General features: G+C 31.3%; 1 protein-coding gene and 1 long non-coding RNA gene across 12 annotated transcripts in view; one reads left to right on the forward strand and one right to left on the reverse strand.

The window, feature by feature from the left end:
- LOC139517242 (uncharacterized) overlaps nucleotides 1–20,490 on the forward strand; it is a 94,375-nt gene that overhangs the window by 27,320 nt on the left and 46,565 nt on the right. For 3 of the 7 annotated variants that reach the window (XR_011663119.1, XR_011663118.1, XR_011663117.1), the window contains one exon: nucleotides 16,366–16,395. The exons of the other annotated variants lie outside the window; for them this stretch is intronic. This is a non-coding gene — a long non-coding RNA (uncharacterized lncRNA). The remainder of the gene's footprint in view (nucleotides 1–16,365; nucleotides 16,396–20,490) is intronic. 7 annotated transcript variants of the gene reach the window in all.
- LOC139517241 (zinc finger protein 32-like) overlaps nucleotides 1–20,490 on the reverse strand; it is a 66,883-nt gene that overhangs the window by 6,886 nt on the left and 39,507 nt on the right. For 3 of the 5 annotated variants that reach the window (XM_071308071.1, XM_071308073.1, XM_071308074.1), the window contains exon 2: nucleotides 10,387–10,562. In XM_071308071.1, the coding sequence (XP_071164172.1) occupies nucleotides 10,387–10,562 (176 nt within the window). Of the gene's footprint in view, nucleotides 1–10,386; nucleotides 10,563–13,343; nucleotides 13,484–13,546; nucleotides 13,712–20,490 lie in introns of those variants that run through there. The other 2 variants (XM_071308076.1, XM_071308075.1) reach the window with 2 other exon arrangements.

Below are 20,490 nucleotides of genomic sequence, written 5' to 3' on the forward strand. Positions count from 1 at the left end.
TTCAAACTTATAACTTGCTATTACATTTCAGTTGCTACTAGTGAAGTGAAGACTGTTTACTCTTTGGAGAACCTAAGTCAGGTTAGCATTGGTGATTAACTGTGTAGTGTTTTGTGAACTTATGTTTTTGGTTCTTATCTTATTGCCTTTGATATTGTCTGTTGTTGTTTTTACTTATGGTTTTTGATTGTCCCAGTGGTATGTTCTCCTCTCGAGTTTGTGATATTATTTGTATGGAAAAGAAAAAGCTTGATTCACTTTATTATTGTTCTGTTTCATAAACAACCTGGTAACCAAAATTGTCTTTCAATTCAGAATATTCATTGGATTATTGTCCATTACTTAATCCCCCTTTTACATTCCAAATATTGTAAAAAAAAAAACCAACTAAAAAAAAAACTATTGGAGCTTTCTGAGTGGAAAGGTCCTATTAAAAAAACGGTTTCTCTTTAATCAAAACCAAACTATCCCAACATTCTACTATAGTTTCAAATACAATGGCTTCATTAATATTCATAGAAGAACTAGTTTCGTGGATAAGATTCCAAGAGGAAACACAAAATTAAATCCTCAACAGAATACAAGTAACAGGCTATTATTTGAACTTGGAATTATTTTTAATTATGGAATTTGCATAATTTCTTGTGATGAAAATTTTTAATAAATTCAATGTTTATTCTGTACTTAAATGTTCTCTGCTGCGCACAACACTTTCTATTACAAAGAAGATAGTACATTTTCAATAGAATGTACTGTGCCGCGCACAACACTATCTATACAAAATACATTGTATGGCAAGTGTTATGATCTGCTTAAAACATAATAATTCTTATATGATTTGCATATCTATAAATACTTGAATTGGATTGATCAATTAGAATTTTTCTCTAAGTTTACACTTCGATAAACCATGTTTCCGAAACTACTTTTGTAATCTATTCATGCGCGATACCCAAGCTTGCAGTGATCCCGGGATTTTCAGCAAATTGAGATTAAAAAACAATTGCATAACAGTTGTGACTATTCTATTGCATATATAACAAAAAAAAGAAAGAAATTTATTGCACTAAAGCTTCGAAAATGTACAAAATTGAATTTAATAAAATTCCGCGAAATTTCATGAAGGATTTGACGAATTTACGTCATGGCAAAACACGACGTCATATGAATGGAAATGTTCAAGGGAAAGATTATTTGGTTACGTGTACGCTTCAAATTCGGATAAAATTTAATTCAAATGAAGTTTTTGAGGTAGGTGCTATTTCAAATTAGATTCCGTTGTATTTATCGGACATTTATGGTTTTTAGAAAGTCAAGATGGCGGCGTACTCCTTAGTTACGACTTGCCATTGTGCTTTTGATGGTAAATATATATAGCAGCCATCAACAAAAAAAATGTTTGGCTGAAGAATTTTAAGGATTAAACACATTTTTTCTAGAGGTTATTGATGTGTAAACCGGGGCGATTAACTCACAAACTGAATAAAAGTCTTCGGACTTTTATTCAGTTTGTGAGTTAATCGCCCCGGTTTACACATCAATAACCTCTAGAAAAAATGTGTGTAATCCTATAATAATACATTTTTTAACCAAATAAACTTGAAATATATAAAAAAAATTCCAGCACAAGAAATTATGCAAATTCCATAATTAAAAAAAATTCCAAGTTCAAATAATAGCCTGTTAAGTGTTTAATAACAATTAATAAGAGCTAATGTTGGAATGACAAAATTTGGACCCTTACATTGGCATTTTTTCTCAAACCAATCATAATCCTGTCAATATTCTATGACTATAAATGTGTTGACAGAAGGAACATTCACAATTGTTTCCCTATCAATATTTAGTTTAATGATCATTATATAACACTACTGAAGTTTTGATATGTTATTAATACAGACATTGATTAGAAAATTAAGCATATAGAAAATATTCAAAAACTTTAAAATACAGCTGTAACAATTAAGAAAATTTAACATCAAAAGAGTGCCAAAAATTAACTGACTTCTACCATAAACAAGTTGTTTAAAATAAATAATAGAAATATAGATTAGTAATTTATTATATCATATTGTGTAAGACTTATTTAATTGAATTTCTAAATGCTTAGATTTAAATTCTAATATTCTTTACCTTTATTCAGATAAAATTTTCTTATGCAATTTTAAAAAAAACAAATCATCCACCTTCTATTCTAGTAAATTAAAGTCTAAACAATGTTTTTTTGGCAAAATAATAAAAATTCAAGCAATGTATTTCATGCATGTTCAATATCATAGGAAAAATATAATAAACAAGTTACTTTTGTCAGGTTTAAAAAAATAATCATGTATGAAGGACATTGACATGGATCTATTGTTCCTATGTTTATCAATCCATTTAAAAACAAAAAGGGTCAGGTTGCAAAATTAAGATCAATAAAACTTGAAAAATTGCCAAAACATTTATAATGAACTACAATTAACATGTACATATTTAAAGTCTAAAATTAAAGACCACTTATTAAGACCTGCACCAACTGTATGAATTCATGATATTTAAACCCTGAATAAGATACTAATTATATGAGATACTTGTTGAATGCATGTTTGCCATGATTGAACAAGTTGAGTTAAATACTTCGACTCATCTATACTAAGGCATAATGTATTGTATGGAGTGGAGTGTTGGATTGGAGTATTGGAGTGGAGTGTTGGAGTGAACTTTTGGAGTGAGATTTTGGAGTGAAATTTTTGGAGTGAGATTTTGGAGTGAAATTTGATGAAAAATTTTGTAGTGAATTATAATTAAATGCGGTTCCTTCAACCAACATACGTAATAAATCTCAAGACTTTACACCGTTTTTTTATTAAATTTCATTTAATGAAAGCTAGTTGCCTATAATTAAAATAATAACTAACAGTGTTTCGGGATTTTTTGCTTATACTATTAAAGCATGGGTCCCTTTTCAAAAGTCTCCCAACTATTTCCTTGATTTAGCAAGGTATTCTTTGATATTTTTGTTACGTTTATACGCTATGATAGGCACCTGGGTGACTACATTGTTTGTCTTTTTGTAGAGTGCTCCAATGTTTTCTTATAACCTTACTAAGGTTTTTTACCATTGGATTATATTTAGTATAAATGAGGGTGAGTGGGACATTCTTTGTCCTATCGGCCTTCAATAAGGTTGTTTTTCTGCTTGTGGTATCTTTAACGTTTCTAATAACATTCTCTGTTTTATTTTTACAGTATCCTCTTTCAAACTAACTTATCTTGTAAGTTAGTTAAATGTCTATCTAACTCATTGATGTCACTATTATTTCTAATATGACGTATAGATTCACACACTGTAATACTTGTGAATGTGTGTTTCGGATGTACACTAGTGATTGGTAAATATTGATACGTTTCAGTTTTTTTAATATGTGATTTAACATCAAGGATGTTATTATTATGGAATCTTTCATCTTTGTACACTTCGGTATCTAAATAGGTCATACTAGAACTAGACACCTCAAATGTGAATTTAAGTAGAGGGTCAATTTTGTTGGCTATGTTAAAGAAATCTTCAACCTGTTTTAATGTGCCTGTGAAGACGATAAAAGCGTCATCTCTGTATTGACAGTGTAATTTTATGTTTTCTCTCCATTGGAACTTATCTAAAATATTTATTAATAGTACAGACAGATGTAAATCTGTGCATGTCGGAGAAAATATGCCACCCATAGGCGCTCCTATAATTTGTTTGTATAATTGTCCATTGAATTCAAATTCATTGTTTCTTAGTATTAATTTAACAAATGCCGTTAAATCTTTTTTGTTGGGAAGTTTTAAAGTATATTCTTGTGTGTCAATTGATTATAATGCATTGATAATTGTTTCTTCCAAGTTATCAATGTTCATATTTGTGTACATGGACGTTACATCATAGGCAATAAGAATGCAATCTTTCTTGACCTCATGTGACTCAATTCTATTAATGAAGTCTTTTGTATCTTGAATGTAAAAGTTATGCCTCTTAACTAATGATTTTAAAATTCGATCCAGTAATCTTGCAATGCCTCTTGTGGGAGAGTTACACTTATTGATGATTGGTCGGTAAGGAATGTTTATGTTTCCAACTATTTGACCATCTCGAAATGCCTCATTAATTATTTCTAGATTGATTTTATGTATTTTTGGAAGAAGGTACATGTGCCCATGTTTTGATTCGTTATTACTCTTCAAGAAATTATAAGTTTGTGAATATATTTCTTTTTTCCTATATAGATTTTCAACAATATCTTTTATAGATTTTACAACAACGTTAGTAGTTGGTTCATTTATTTTCAAGTAATGATTACTGTTAAGGTGACTTGTTCCTGCTTTGATGTAATCGATCTTATTTACAATCACTGTTGTGTTATTTTTATCGGCTTTAGATCACGGCCGACACTCGGCTAACCGAGAGATTGGTCGGTTAATCTATATTGAGTATGTGGCTATATCGGCGGTGGGTCTGTTAATCGGGTTGGCTAAAGTCTGTTAATCAGGTGTTATCGAGGAAATCATTGGAAATTCTGCATGTTTCATTGTATAACTTTTTAAATATATGTTTATCATAAAAAATATTCATGTCTAACAAAACAATTCAATGTACTGAATCCAGTGGTGTAATTATTATTTTTCTAGCTTCGATGTACGATCTATAAAATGAAAAGGCGTGTTACTCATCAATAAATTTATACACATTTTACACACACAAAATGTACACAAAAAGACACGTTGGTTGAATTTACTTGCATGCGATATATTTAACATCGAACAAAGACAAGCATTATGTTTGTCAACCAAATTGATATCGTTGTGTGAAAAATCTACACAAAAATCTGTATTTTGGTGACATAAATCAATCTTTATTTAAAACCTGGTCTGTTAATGGGTCGGATGTATAAAACCCGGTCTGTTAATTGGTCTGTTAAGAGTTATGAATGGCAATAAAAGTATAATTTTATTGCTGTATGGGGTGTTATCGGATCAAATGGGTAGGCTCAAGACGAGTGCCTAAAATATACGGAAACAACACATGAGCAATGAAACATAATATATGCGGAAACACTGACATGAATAATGAATTTAGGCCATGAATATTGAAAACTGATATAGAAAAGTGTAATATTAAAGTATTATTATACATCATGTTAAAATGCCATATTTTGATTGCCTAATACGAAGGTGTTAATTTACTCTATCACATGGCTGAGCGGGTGACAATTTTTTGGAATGTCACCATCTCAGCTAGACCAATCAAAAATCGGCAGTTTAAACGACAATGAATTGAATCTACATCAAGTTATTTTAAAGACAATGCTTAAAGTTCTAATTTACTATACAACGAAGCGTGGAACGACTCAAACTTATTTCTTTTACAATTGTTGGAAAAACGTATTTCACTTGTTAATATTTTTACTTTAAAACCTATAAATCATTGTGTGTTATGCTTATTGTTGATATTCGCTCACCATCGATGGCTTTCAACTGGTGATGTACATTTCATCATGTTCATTGTGATGTATATTTCTCAGCCAGATATGAGGCCTTTTGAAAGGGGTATTTACCCAAAATTTAAATAAAATAAATAACAATAACAAAATAACAACAATTGAAAATAATTTTTTTCTTGATAGCAGAGCTTTTTTCCCGTTTCGGGCCTTATCCTTGTATCGTTTATATGTCAAGTCAATGCACTACTATTGTCTATTTACTTCACTTCTGATGATTTTTCAAATACCCGTTACGCTGTCAAGTACGTGACTACATAGAAAATACTTTATAATAAAACTCATCTGTTAAAGAAAATGATGATAGGACGTTCATTATAATAAATCAAATATCACATAGCTGAGAGGGTGATAGAGCAGATCGGTATCCCTCGAAAAAACATTGTCAACCTTGGCTTCGCCGCGGTTGACAATGTTTTCTCGGGACCCAATCTGCTCTATCACCCTCTCAGCTATGTATTATTTATATCTTATCACATATTTGTTACGGATACGGATAAAATTTTAAGATTTACCTGTTATGTTTCATTAAATTGTTATAATTGAAGTGTTTTCCCCTCTTTTCTGCAACACTTAAATATGTGATAAATAGCTTAACGAGTATAACATGTTTTTCCATATTTGCCCTGGTATCATCCCTCGACCCATATCGTCCCTCGGCTAAAGCCTCGAAGCCGATATGGGAGTCTCGGGATGATACCAGGGCTAATATAAAAAAGGACATGTTATAATCTATACATATTGATTTCATCCAAGAATGGTCGCATATATCATGTGGATTCTGTTTAGGTTATCATGAATGACACTAATTTGTATCTAAATTGGTATTAACCAGTATATAAATCAGAGATAAACGTCGTAATGTAACTAAACATCAGTAAGTAAAATATATTGGGATGCTAGAATATATAAAGAATAAAGAAATAATAATGAGTAAGATAAAATAAAATGTAGAGAAAAGTAACAGACAATTTAAAGAATATAGAAATAAACAACACCCCCAATCCGGACCCTCATTGTATACACGATAATCTGGATGGAAACACAGAATATATAGAATAATAGATAAGGACAGTAGGAAATGATGCATTAATAAAAAAAAAAAGATAGAAAAAAATAATAACTGTTTGAGAATAAAGACATGAAACACACCTGGGTGTTGAAACAGTAACGGATTGCTATGTACTCATATTGGTAATAAATGCTAAAAGTTTACATGCGGACAACTGCAGTTCTCCTCTGCACTTATGTAGAAAGGAACTAAATGGAATAAAATGAATTAAAACTAAGATAACCAAATGTAGCTGCATTCGCTCCTTTCCATTTACTTCTTTAGACTGATTTGTAAACAACAGATGATTCAGTAGTAGAAGAAAAGAACCAATCGGATGATGTTGACGATTTAGAGTTTAATGTCCAGTGACAAATATCATGTGCATATGAGAACGACAACACGTTATATGTACCCTGTGTTGTATTAGAAAGACACTTTCGGACGGATTTGAGAACGTGCTACTTTGAACAGACAAAAAAAATAAGGCTGAAGAAAACGTTAATAATAGATTCATGCATATTCCAGCAGGCAATCCATATCCATATATTGAAGTGACACACCCCTTAATAAAATGCAAAGGAAGTCAAAATAAAAATGTTCTTACTAGAAGGATACTGTTGCAGCGTATTGTCATTTTTTTTTACTCAAGAGCATCTCATTCTTAACTTTTTCAAAGGGAAAATATAAAGGTAGCACAACTATTGTCGTGGCTAAATAACTCTTAACTGACACAATTTCAATTGTCCAACCCATTAACAGACTTTATTCCCATAATGTTCACTAAAACGTGGTACTACTCACGTTATATTACAATTATGAAATATTTACTAATTTCAATTTATACTTTAGAACCAAAGTACGATTTTGTGTCCTTTAAATGATATCTAAAATTGTTTTTTTCGCCTTTCATTAAAAAAATTGCTATGCGTATAAGCATAAATACTACATACTTGCGCGACGCCTTTTAGTTTTACTGAAAACTGCGCAGACTATGAAATTTTTTTACAGTTGGAAAATGTTCTATGATATATATCATTTTGTCAGACACTTTTCTTTTTTTGATTTGATTCTTATAATATACCTAAAATCTGTATATTAAATAGATTTTAATATTAAAATTGTGCGTTTTACTCTTAACAGACGTATAACCAACCCGATTAACAGACCAACCGCCGATATAGCCGCATACTCAATATAGATTAACCGACCTATCTCTCGGTTAGCCGAGTGTCGGCCGTGTAGATATATAAATGCTATCATTATGTTTTAGTTCTGTTAGAGCTTTGCGTTCTAATTTTGACAAATTGTCTCTAAACTGTTTAACCTCCAGTTTTGATATATCTAGTTTTGTGTCAATTAAGTAATTTTCTAGGTCAACATTTCCTCTGGGTGGTATATGCCCCGATTGTAAATATAATGGATGAATATGTTTGTTGTTGTTTTTTCCTGAGTAATGGAATTTACATCTCATTTTTCTAGTTAGCTCGTTAAAATCCATTAATATTTGTTTTCGTATATTATTACGTTTTGGATTAGGGATAAATTTCATTCCCTTTCCTAATGATTATCTGTGATCAAAATTTTAATCAATACAAGTACACACCCGTGATATCGCGGGTCCGTGACTGAATTATATAACTATATAACTATGCCTAAGCCTTATTTTAGTAATTGGTATTGTCATCTGATAAAGTCATGTCGATTATAAGATACACAGTTTTCTCTGCTTTCAAATCTTTCTGTTTGAACCCGTCGACCTGGAACTTATCAATTATTGGAAATATTAATTATTTGGAAAACAAAAGGTCCAGGCTATCCAGGAATGGGGTATTTTTTAATCAGCAGCATTGTCCTATATTAGTTATCTTAGAAAGTCTTGCTGATTGCTGAATAAAGCTACAATAGGGAACAATTTGACAATGATTGAATTTAGAAGTGTCAGCCCTTTGATTATGACCCGTGTATATAGCAAAATCCTAAATACACCGTTTGGTGGTGCGCCTGTCAAATGCGGAACGTACAGATAAGGCAATAGCTAACAGGTGAATATACTATTGGTATCGGTATCGGACTAGACCTAGAACTTGTTAATTATTGGCAATATTATTTATGTGGAAAACAAAAGGGTCTGGAGTGGTGTAATTTTTAATCTACATCATTGTCCTATATTAGTTATATATTGAGTTGAATTCTTTGATTTGTCGTTTTTACCCGATGACGGCTGACAAATTGGACCTCGTAATTTTAGTATTATAGATTTAATAGCACTGTAATTTTTCTTTATTTATTTTTAATGAATACTGGTTCAAAATTAAACAAAACATTTAACCCCCTGACATTCTACTAATAATATACTACTCTAAAATTTCACCAAAAAAAATCACTCCAAATCTCACTCCAAAAATTTCACTCCAAAATGTCACTCCAAAATGTCACTCCAACACTCCACTCCAATACTCCACTCCAACACTCCACTCCATAAAATACATTATGCCCTATACTAAGCACCTATTTATGTAAAATTAAACCATACATGGCCTCAAATATTTAAATCAGGTCTTAGTCATCACTTAACATACACCCGATGTCAAACATGTCAAGTGGTATCTAAGAAAATAAAACTTTTCATTTCAAGAAAGTGTCTAATAAACTGAATACATTAAAAATGTAACTCTAATGAATTTGATGCTGATAGATTTCTTTAAATGTAATTTACAACTGTGTACAATTTAACTAAGAAATTCTTTATCAAGTGCCTATTATCTATATACAATAGTTTATTCTATACATCTAAATAGGTCAAGGTACATGATTTAAATGCCTGAAAAGGGAAGTTTTCCATTATAGATATATATAATATGTGTATAGTGTATTAAATGTACACAAGTTAAATGATTGGATATACACATAGCTACAAAGTCCCAGAAATGCAGAATATTAATTTAAAAGGAAGTGGAAAACCTTTTCTGTTAATGTAATCAATAAAAAACATCTAAAAATTAATTCCCCTATAAAAAAAAAATTGTGAAAAGACATTTATAAAGAATTATTTCCTATGACATACATTTTAAAATTTATTTCAATTGGCGCAAAATAACTAATAAGGAAACTGAAAATTCTACAATTAGCTTTTCTTTTCGCTTAATATCTGCTGATTATTTAAAATGACTAGTGCATTAATTTCCTCATTAAATATCATTGAAACAAAAAACTTCTTCCTTTAACTTGAATTTTTGTCCAGTTGTGAAAAAAACATGTAGAATGTACTATGTCTAATTTATATTTTAATGATACATTTTGAATCAAACTTTTCAATTTATCGTGGACATAAAAGTTAATTTAAAAGAATTTTTATTGATACATAACCTCTTCACACTCACTCTCAAATTTCAAAATACGTCCACTTAAAATCAGGTTTAAAGGAATATTTCACTTACAGACAGACTCTTTATCATGTTCTTTGATTTATATTTGGTTGCTGATAGCAGTTATATATCTTTCTCATGCAACAGGCACATTTATACAAGTAGACACTGCTTGGGGGACACAACTGTCACCAATAAAACTAGGATTACAGACTTGACATTCTCTTTTGTCATCATTTTTGTTTTAATGACCCAATATATTTTTACATGTCTGTCTTTGGAAACTATATATTTAAAGCATAGATATGACTGTCGGATCAATTGTGCAGCGCTAAACAATATTTTTTATGGTTAATAGTGTCCCTTTTTTTTTATTATGCACCTAATAATCAATAAACAATGTCAGAACAAATATATTTGTTAACATTGTTTAAAATAAACTTACAAATCTCTCTGTTTCTTGTTTCCTCTGACAATAAGTCATTAGCTCCTGGGTCCGAGTCTGACAGCTTACGTCTTTTACAGGCACTGATCTGATTATTTACTAAAAGGTCTTGGTAATAATTAAGTAAGGCGTCTCTATCATTACTGAAGTCCATCATGTTAATATACATTCTGGGTCTGAAGAAAAAGTACAAAAGTTACAATAAATATTTTTTCTTTCCTTTTTTAAGTTCCTATAAAAGTCATGAAAGTGGTAGGTATTTCTTTTTATCATTCAATCAAACAAATCAGCAGGGATAGGTGTTATTTCGTAAAAAACTAAAAAGGTTACATTAATGTACATTTAGGATGCAGTTATGAACTAGACCAGAATAGGATGATTCTACCGGTAGTTTAATTTGGATTAAACTGTCCTCACTTACAATGTATAAATTAAAGGTTGTTTTTTGTCGGAAGAAATGCTTCCCCTTTGGTCATGCTGGGGATGTTGACAGCTTAGTCTAGTTACATGTTTAAAAATTTTGCTTATGATGAAGTTACAGCACTCCATAGTTAGAAATGTTGAAGTTATACAGTGCCATTCATATACAATTTTGGGTCAGAGAAGTAGAGGAAGGTTAAAAGCCAACATTCCAAGCTACATTTGTACAATGTATATTCCTGCCACTTATTTTCTGATTGTTGACTTATTCTAACATGTTTATGATTTTTTAAGCTGCATTTTCTAAACACCAGTTTCTTCCAATATGTTGTAAAAGGTTCTACACAAATTCAAAATTTTTACAGATAACGTTCGTTCAAAGGGAAAAAACTCCAATCAAAGGAATTCAATTAAGACAGTCAAATAAGTTGATGTTACATATGTAATATTTTACAGATAAAACCATAAAAATAAATGTTTATAAATTATTATTGTACAATAATTATACATTTATTTACATAAACAAAAGTCACACTTATTAATCACAGATGGAAAAACATGAAAAAAGAATAAGATTTATCTATTATCTGAAAGACTGCCCCTTTGTGTATTGTTGTGCTATTTTGTAAAACTCTCAAATTTGATTTAAATGCATATTGGAAATTTAACAAGATAAACATCACTAAAAATTAAAATGATTCAAAACAAAAAGAATCTTTTTTATTGGTACATTTTGAGTCTTCAATGTTTTTGTAACAAAAGCTTGTGACAATTTTATATGTTTAATCTTCTGTAAAACTCCATTCTTTTGTCATCAGCCTTTTTCAACAAGAACTTATACATGTTATAAGAAATTAAAAAACATTTTTTTTTGTACTGGCACAAACTTTCAATGTGTTTAATTTGTGTTCTATTATCTGCCAGAACTATAATTTGAACCAAAGAACATGAAGAACAGGAGACTATCTATTGAGTCTCAACATTTTGATTTGTCACAGCATATCAAATATTAAAGATACTGCAACATTTTAGACAGTGCTAAGGATACAAGCATTGTTTAGTGTAAATCAGTATCTTTATGCTACTGAAAATATGTTTTACCTGATTCAAAGATAAATAAGTAAAGTCAATATCTTTGAATCAGGAAAAAAATATTTTCAGTAGCAATTGCAATCTTAGAATAGGAGTCAATGAAAGTTTAAAAAAACAAAAACCTTACAGTTGTATTTTAACAAAATGTTGCCTAAATGATAGCTTACAAATGTATCAGTTTTCTGCATTTTTAAAGCAAACATATGTATGCATGAAGTTGCTAACTATGATCCTATTGTCAAAACTTATGATTTTAAAAATATAAAAATTCTCATGGCTAAGATGAACAACAAATGAAATATTGCAGTCCCCATGAAAACAACATTTTTCAACATATAAACATATAATGAACATGCTTTAAAATAAATACATGTCATGCATGTAGATTGATTATTTTTGCATTTTCACACTTTTTTGTTGCATGTTTTTATGATCCTTTCCTTTAGTTATCCTGGTTTTGGTTCCCTATTATCATGATTATTTAGAAATAACTCGAAAGAAAGAAAAATTCAAATCACAACTGCCTTGTCCTGGTCACTAAGTAGACTTCTTTAATATTTCAGGATTTTTAACCAAATTGTTATTTTAAATGTATAAAAAAAAATGTACATATGACAACTGAGGTTCTGTCAAATTTAAAGTACAGGTAACATGTTTTAAGTTCTTTCCAAATGAATTGTTTCAAAACCAAACCAAAGCCATATGAAACGTACATCTATACACACTAGCTAGGGGCCTGCTCCAGTGATTCCCTAAATAATCATAAATTTTTTCTAACAAAAGGGGGGAACAGGCCTCTGCCCCCTTAATCTGCCTATCTGCTATTGAACACCTACTGGAACATATTTTAATATCTTTTGTTATTCATTTTTATATTTATTAAACGTACATGTATATTTTTCAAATTGTGCCATATGAGATGCAAGATAATCTAGATATTTTCTTTTAACAGACTAGTGATGACTAGTAGAGGCAGAAATTATTGTGATATTTTCATTAACATGATTAGTATGTAAAATTAAATATATTCCCTCAACATGTGATACACAGAGATATGTCGGTGTACCCATATAAAAGGGGGGGGGGGATATACAAACAATTTTTTTTTAATTCAAACTCCATTTCCAATATACAAATGTACAACTGTACCACAATGATGTCAATGTGGATGTACAATTTATACATGTAGATGTACATTTTGTACATAATTTTTTGCCCAAAATACACATAGGAATAATAATAGGCCACTAGTCTACATTATAACATTTTTAAATTAATATAATGGTTTACTTTGCAGCAATCATTCCTATCAATATATGATTTATGTGACACTCACAATTCTATTAATACATGTACACATAACCCTTCTGTTATCACACTTACTGAACTTTAAAACTTTTTAAGTGTATTATATCAACTTGATCAACAATAACAATTAATCATACCTTTATTGTCGAAGAATATGAACATATTTTAACATTATGAAGAAGACAAATAATATATATTTGACCTCTGTATTATTTGTGTTATCCTAGAAATAAAAGACGAGTTGCGACAGACCATTGAAGTCCCAAAATGACCCACTAATCACGACTCAAGAAAACGTCACTAAAGCTGTGTAAACTCCGTTGAATGTCTGTAAACTTACCAAAAATTTGAATAATATCCCATTTAAGAACTTCATATTGTTTTTGTGCTATTTTACGAGAGTTAAATAACTTTTCCGAAAGTTTCTTGTTGTTTACCCATGTTACCACCCTGATTAGGCCTCCTTTGCAATTTCATTACACTTTATGCATCTTTAAACTGAAGAGTTCCAATTGTAATCCTGGAAATACAATACGGGAACACACGAAAGGTGCCGACGGGGTTTACTTACATTTTAGTTTAATATCACAGAACATGCAACTGAATTGTGTATAAATAAAGAGAATATTTTTGAAACATTTAAATAAACAATTTTTATACGACCAAGACGAAATTAGAATGAAACAAAGTGAAACACTGAAAATAAGACGTATGCGTATTAAGGGGGGGGGGGGGGGGGGGGGGGGGGGGGGGGGGGGGCAAGGGGTTTAACTGTTATGCTGTTATGGGGCAATTTAATTCTTTGTTATCTGTTATTTTGAAAATATATTTGCTGTTAGCTGTTATTGTCTTATTCTTTGTTAGCTGTTATTGGGCTTTTAGTTTTTTTGTTATCTGTTATTGTGATAATGTATTTGCTGTTATTGAAAATTGGAATGTTAGCATTTTTTTTATGACAGTCAATATTCGGTATAAATTGAAGATCATTGGACATTGGGGTCTACCACTACTAATATGTTTGTCCCGTATTCAGAGAAGTATTCCATTAACATATACCCATCACAGAAGTGAGGTCCAGAACAATTCAAGTATATCTTATGATTATCCTTTGTAATATATTCCATTTTTTTATGAATGTGTATTAAGAATTATCTTAATTTTTTGTATGAGAATAATGTTCCTTGTTTCCCCTACGAACATATTAAATTAAAACAATTCTTAATATGACAAAAAGGAAAACATATGGACAGGAATATCTGACAAGGATCTCAATTAAGGACTAGGTCCTAACAACCACTTAACCTTTTATATAATATGGTACATAGACTCAGCTCTGTGATTCTTTTCAAAGCAGAACTAAATGCATTGTACAATGAAAGTTCCAACCATGTACTTGGGACCGAAGCTGCATATAACTCATTACAAACAAAGATTTATTTCGTTTCAAGCCATTGTTTCCCTACTAAACTATGTATTCTATTTACTAGTACACTTGGTACAATCAAAAACCTGATAAAAAATTGTTCAAATAAGGCCTTTGAAAATAGTGGAATAAATTGCTTTTGGAGTGTCAAAATTCGTTCGAAGTACTTGATAAATTGCATGCTTATAATTGGTGCTTTTGATTTTTCTACCCTATGTACCACTTTGCCTCATAGTCTTATTGAGAAAAATTCACACACCTCATTAGCTGGTCATTTAGAAAAAGTCAGAATATTCAAACTCTTTTATGTCATTTTTTTTATCAGCAACAAAGGGAGCTTCAGTCAATATATATAAACAATACACCAACGTTTCATGAGAACTGCTGAAAGCATTTTTGAGTTATTTTTGAAAACTAGAAAATACCACCTTTTTCTAATGAATAAAATCCCTTAACTCAATAACATAAAATCTAAAATTAATAAAAATCGAAAGGGAGTTTACAACAATAGATACAAACATTTCAGCAAAGTTTCATGAGAACTGCTGAAATTTTTTTGTGTTAATGTCTGAAAACTGGAAAATCCCCCTTTTTAATTAATAAAACCCGTTAACTCGGAAACGTAAAATCTAAAATTCATAAAAATTGAAAGAGAACTTATGTTAATAGATATAAACAATTCACATAAATTCCTAGCTTTGTGAAAGCATTTTTGAGATATTTTCAGAAAACTGGAAAAAAAAAACCACCAATTTTTTTTAATAAAAACCCATTACCCAGAAACTTAAAATCTAAAATTTAAAAAAAAAAAAAAAAAAAGGGAGCTCACGTCAATAGATATAAACAATTTCCCAAAGTTTAATGCAAATTGGTTAAAGAGTTTTTGAGTTAATTTCCGACATGTTGACAACAGACGGACAACAGTATACCATAATACGTTCCGTTAACGAGCGTATACAAAATATTATAATATATTGAGTAGTAATTTAAGCACATTCTAGATACATGAAATAATACTAAAAACATAGTCATAGAAAATGGAATGCATTACAAATGATTATATCCGTAATAAAAAATACTGATTTGTCAAAGACCATATTATTTTAATTTTTCATTTACTGTTATCTGCTTTTGTCCATTTTAATTCCTTGTTATCTGTTATGAGCCAAATCAATTTGCTGTTTTGCTGTTATTGGGACCCCCCTTGCCCCCCCCCCCCCCCCCTCTATTAAGGATGTTCGCTACTCTGTTAAAAAATAACAAGCTTTTTAAAAGATTGTTATGAATTGATAGTATATAAGTAAAGAAACTAAAAAAGTAGAAAAAAATGGAGGGTCTGTGTGCTCGTTTCTGAGATATAATCCATTGAAAATTTGGCGGGAAATAATTCTCTCTAGATTTTTCTTACATTTAACATTGGCAACTATTTGTTTCAAAAACAATGAAAAAATAACAAGAATTTTATAAAATTTTGAAATATGGCTTTTTAACCTATATGTAATAAAACTATGAAAAGAAAAATAGGGGTTTGTGGGCAAATTTTTTTAATGACAATACATGGATAAAACCAGAGGATTCCGAAAATCTGGCAAAAAATCAAAAAAACAGAGGAGTAAACATCCTTAACATGGCTATTGAGTGTTTTAAAATTTTATATAAATTGTCACCACCATGCTTACATGATTTAGTTGTTTTGAAAGACTGTAAATATAATTTTAGATATTCTAATATTGTAGATATACCTAGGGTTCGAACAACAACCTATGGTAAGAACTCTTTTAAATACACAGCTGCTGTTTTATGGAATGATCTACCTGATGATTTTAGAAAAATTGCTAATTTTAGTCAGTTCAAAAATATTTTAAAGTCATGGAATGGAAATGACTGTAAGTGCACAGTTTGTGCAGACTTTTAGTTTATATATTATGCAAATTTATTTACCATCTAGATCATATCCCATTTTTTCAATTTTTATGCTATGCATTTTTACCAGCTTTTATGCCTAGTTTACACTTATATGCTTTTAGCCTTAATACCTAGCTTATGGTTATATTCTGCTTTTAGTGCTTCGTTTTTGTGCTGTGATAGTTATTGCATGTGTACTATATTATGTATTGTATTGTTATAAATGCTGTACTGTTAAATAATGTCTCATATGTCGGTTAAAAGCTCATTAGAGCTTATGTTTGTCTATGTTTTATATACCATGCCGACTCTAAATAAAGCTTATTATTTTATTTATAAACAATATGCGTCAGAACTGGGACTATTATAATAGTTAAATACAGTAACTGGTATTATAGTCCCAGGTCAGAAGCATCTCAGTTTCAACTCAAAACGTTTTAGAATTTAGAACTCTGGATCCCTTATAGGTGTGTTTGCAAAGGGGGGGGGGGGGGTATTAGATATACTGATCCCAGGTGCATGTCATTCATTTGAAATGAGGGAATTGGAACCAGTTAGTATCTTAATTAGTACTTATAGAGACCATGGAACGTACAGAATAACACATATTACCAATACAACACAAAGAAAGATTAGGATGCATGCATGCCCAGCCTCGAGCTTAACAAGTAGAAATCGAATCAACCCGATCGTTTTGAACAAACAAATATTCTGTGAACACATCATTGACATGGCATAGAATAAGCTTTGTGGTTAAGGAGTTGAATGCAAGTACGATGAGTACACTTTTTGTTGGGAAACCACAAACTCATTTGCCTACGAAACTTGAAACAGGAGGAAATGGGGCCATTGTTGTACTACTAAAGATTTTTTTGTCAGTGATATCTTGCAAGTTAGAATTGTTGTGAATACAAAATGTGGATGTATACCAAAAACAAATAACAAATTAACACAACTCAACGTTCAATACACACAGCGGGACATGCGGTTGTATGATTATTTAGGGACAGAAAGTTGAAATAACTAGATTTGTAATTGCTAGCAATAACGGATGGCACCCTTCCCCCCATTGCCAGGTGAGCGGCAGCCATTTTGAAAATTCCAAAGTCAAAGAACGCTTTTACACATGTTTATTAACATTGTTGTAAAATTTCATCTCGTTTGGAGCATTTTAAATTTTTGAAATTTTTGCTGTTTCCATGGTAACAGTTACCATTTCCAAAATTCCAAAGACAGGTGCCACATTGGTACATGCCATCTTACATATCTATAAAGTTTCATTGGGATTGATGCTATATTCTTCAAGAAAATGTAGCTTTTATGTGTTTTCCCATATGGTCAATGTTAAACTTTCGCCCTGTTTCCATGACAATGGCGGCCATTTTGGAACCTCTTGATATTGCATGCACATTTAGGCATATCAGGTAACACTTCCACGAAGTTTCATCCACTTGGGTCTTATAATGAAGAATTTGGAATTTTGAAAAATTTTCACATTTTTGCAGTTTCCATGGAAACGGCAGCCATCTTGAACCATTCCATGGTGCCTGCAACTCTTCACCTAAGGGTCCTTAATATAAAAGAGTTCCATCAACTTTGGTCCAATGGATTTCCATAAAACTCCTGGACAAAATGTGTGGAAGAAAAATAATAAAAACTAGAATTGCCATTGCAAGCAATAGCGGATGTCACCCTGGTCCACCAATTGCCACTAAACAGCAGCCATGGTAACGGCAGCCATTTTGGAGATTCCAAAGTTGAATGCCACATCTAGATTTACAAGTTAACATTTCTGTAACGTTTCATTCATTTTTGAAGAATTTTCAAAATTTTGCTATTTTTGAACGGTTTCCATGGCAACATTTACAAATTCCAAAGTCATACTGCTGCTTCATATTGTGCTCACCATAATATTATACCATCATATAACATTTAATGGCTGTAAATTTAATTAAACCTTAATGTTCTGGAATGTTCCATGACATTTTTCATATTTTTGCTGTTTCCATGGCAATGGCAGCCATGTTTTTAATTCCAAAGTCAGGTGCACAACTAGACATGGTGATCATCATTATGTTATAGTTCCATCAACATTGGTCCATTCAGTTCCGAGAACTAAGCTGGACAAAAAGTGTGGAATAAGAATAATAAAAAAGAATCGAACAATAACAATATGTCACCCGACCTCCGTCAGGGTGACATAACTAGATTTGTAATTGCTAGCAATAACGGATGGCACCCTTCCCCTATTGCCAGGTGAGCGGCGGCCATTTAGAAAATTCCAAACTCAAAAGTCAAGTCTACATAAGCTAGGCAACATTTGTTATAAGTTTCCTTAAATTTGAAGCATTTTGAAGTTTTTCATATTTTTGCTGTTTCCATGGTAACGGCGGCCATTTTGAATATTCCAAAGTCAAACCCGTGCTGCATTTTTTGCCCTCCATAATAATATACCATTTAATGTCTCTATAATAAATTTAACATTGATGTTCTGGAATGTTCTGTGAAAATTCAAAGTTTTGACCTTTTTGCATTGTTTCCAAGGTAACAACAGATATTTTGGAAATTCCAACGCCAAATTCCACATCTTCCAATGTTGCTCACCGTTACTGTGAAGTTTCCTGAAGTTTGGAGCATTTTGAGAATTTCGAAATATTTGGTGTAGTTTCCATGGCAACATAGTAGTTCCAATGATCACCAAAATCATCCAACACCTGTATATAGTGGGCACCTACATTGTATCAAAATATAATGATTCTGAGATAAAGCATATCCAAACAGTTCACCAAAACCAAAAACTGGATTTTTTCACATTTGTTCTGTTTCCATGGAAACGGTGGCCATCTTGAACCATTCCATGCTTCCTGCAACTCTGCACCTGGGGGACCTTACTATAGTAGAGTTCCATCAACATTGGTCTATTGGATTTCGAGAAATCACCTGGACAAAATTTGTTGAAAAATAATAATAACTAGAATTGCCATTGCAAGCAATAGCGGATGTCACCCTTCCCCCAATGGCCACTAAGCGGCAGCCATTTCAAAATTGTTTAACAGTGAATGCACATATATGCATTGCAGTACATCTTTCTGTAAATTTTCAGTACATTGAGATCATTTTAGAAAATTTCACATTTTTGCTGTTTCCATGGCAACGGCAGCCATTTTGAAAATTCCGAAGTCAAAAGTCTCATCTATACATGCAAGTTAACAATAATATTAAGTTTCATAAAGTTTGGAGCATTTTGAAAATATTTGACATTTCCGCAGTTTCCATGGCAACGGTGGCCATTTTGGAAATTCCAACTTCAAAAGTCTTATTCAGACTTGTCAGTGTACAATCATATTAAGTTTCATCAACTTTGGAGCATTTTGAATTTTTTGAAATTTTTGACATTTGGGATGGTTCCTATGGCAACAGAGACCGTTCCCAAAATTGAATGGCATATACCACATTGGTACATTGGAGGGACCATACCATCAAAGTTTCAATCAATTTGACCTACCATTTTAAGAAAGTAAATGCCACTTAAAGGTTTTTGGACCATTTTGACCTGTTTTGCATTGTTTCCATGGTAACGGCAGACATTTTCGATATTGCAACACCAAATTCCACATCTACCAATGTTGCTCATCATTACTGTGAAGTTTTATAAAATTTGGAGCATTTCCATATTTTTGAAATTTTTGGTGTAGTATCCATGGCAACATAGCAGTTCCAATGATTGCCAAAATCATCCAAAACCAGTATATGCCCGGCACCTACATTGTATCAAAATATAATGATTCTAAGTTAAAGCATTCCCAAATAATTCATCAAAACCAAAAACTGGAATTTTCCATTATGTTTCGGTTTCCATGGTGATGGCAGCCATTTTTTAGTTCCAAAGTTGCACTGCAACTGGAAAGTCAGGGTTCCTTGTTATAGTGCACCATCATTCAGATTGGTTCCTTTGG

Source organism: Mytilus edulis, chromosome 3 (assembly GCF_963676685.1).
Source record: "Mytilus edulis chromosome 3, xbMytEdul2.2, whole genome shotgun sequence".
Classification (NCBI taxonomy): Eukaryota; Metazoa; Mollusca; class Bivalvia; order Mytilida; family Mytilidae; genus Mytilus; species Mytilus edulis.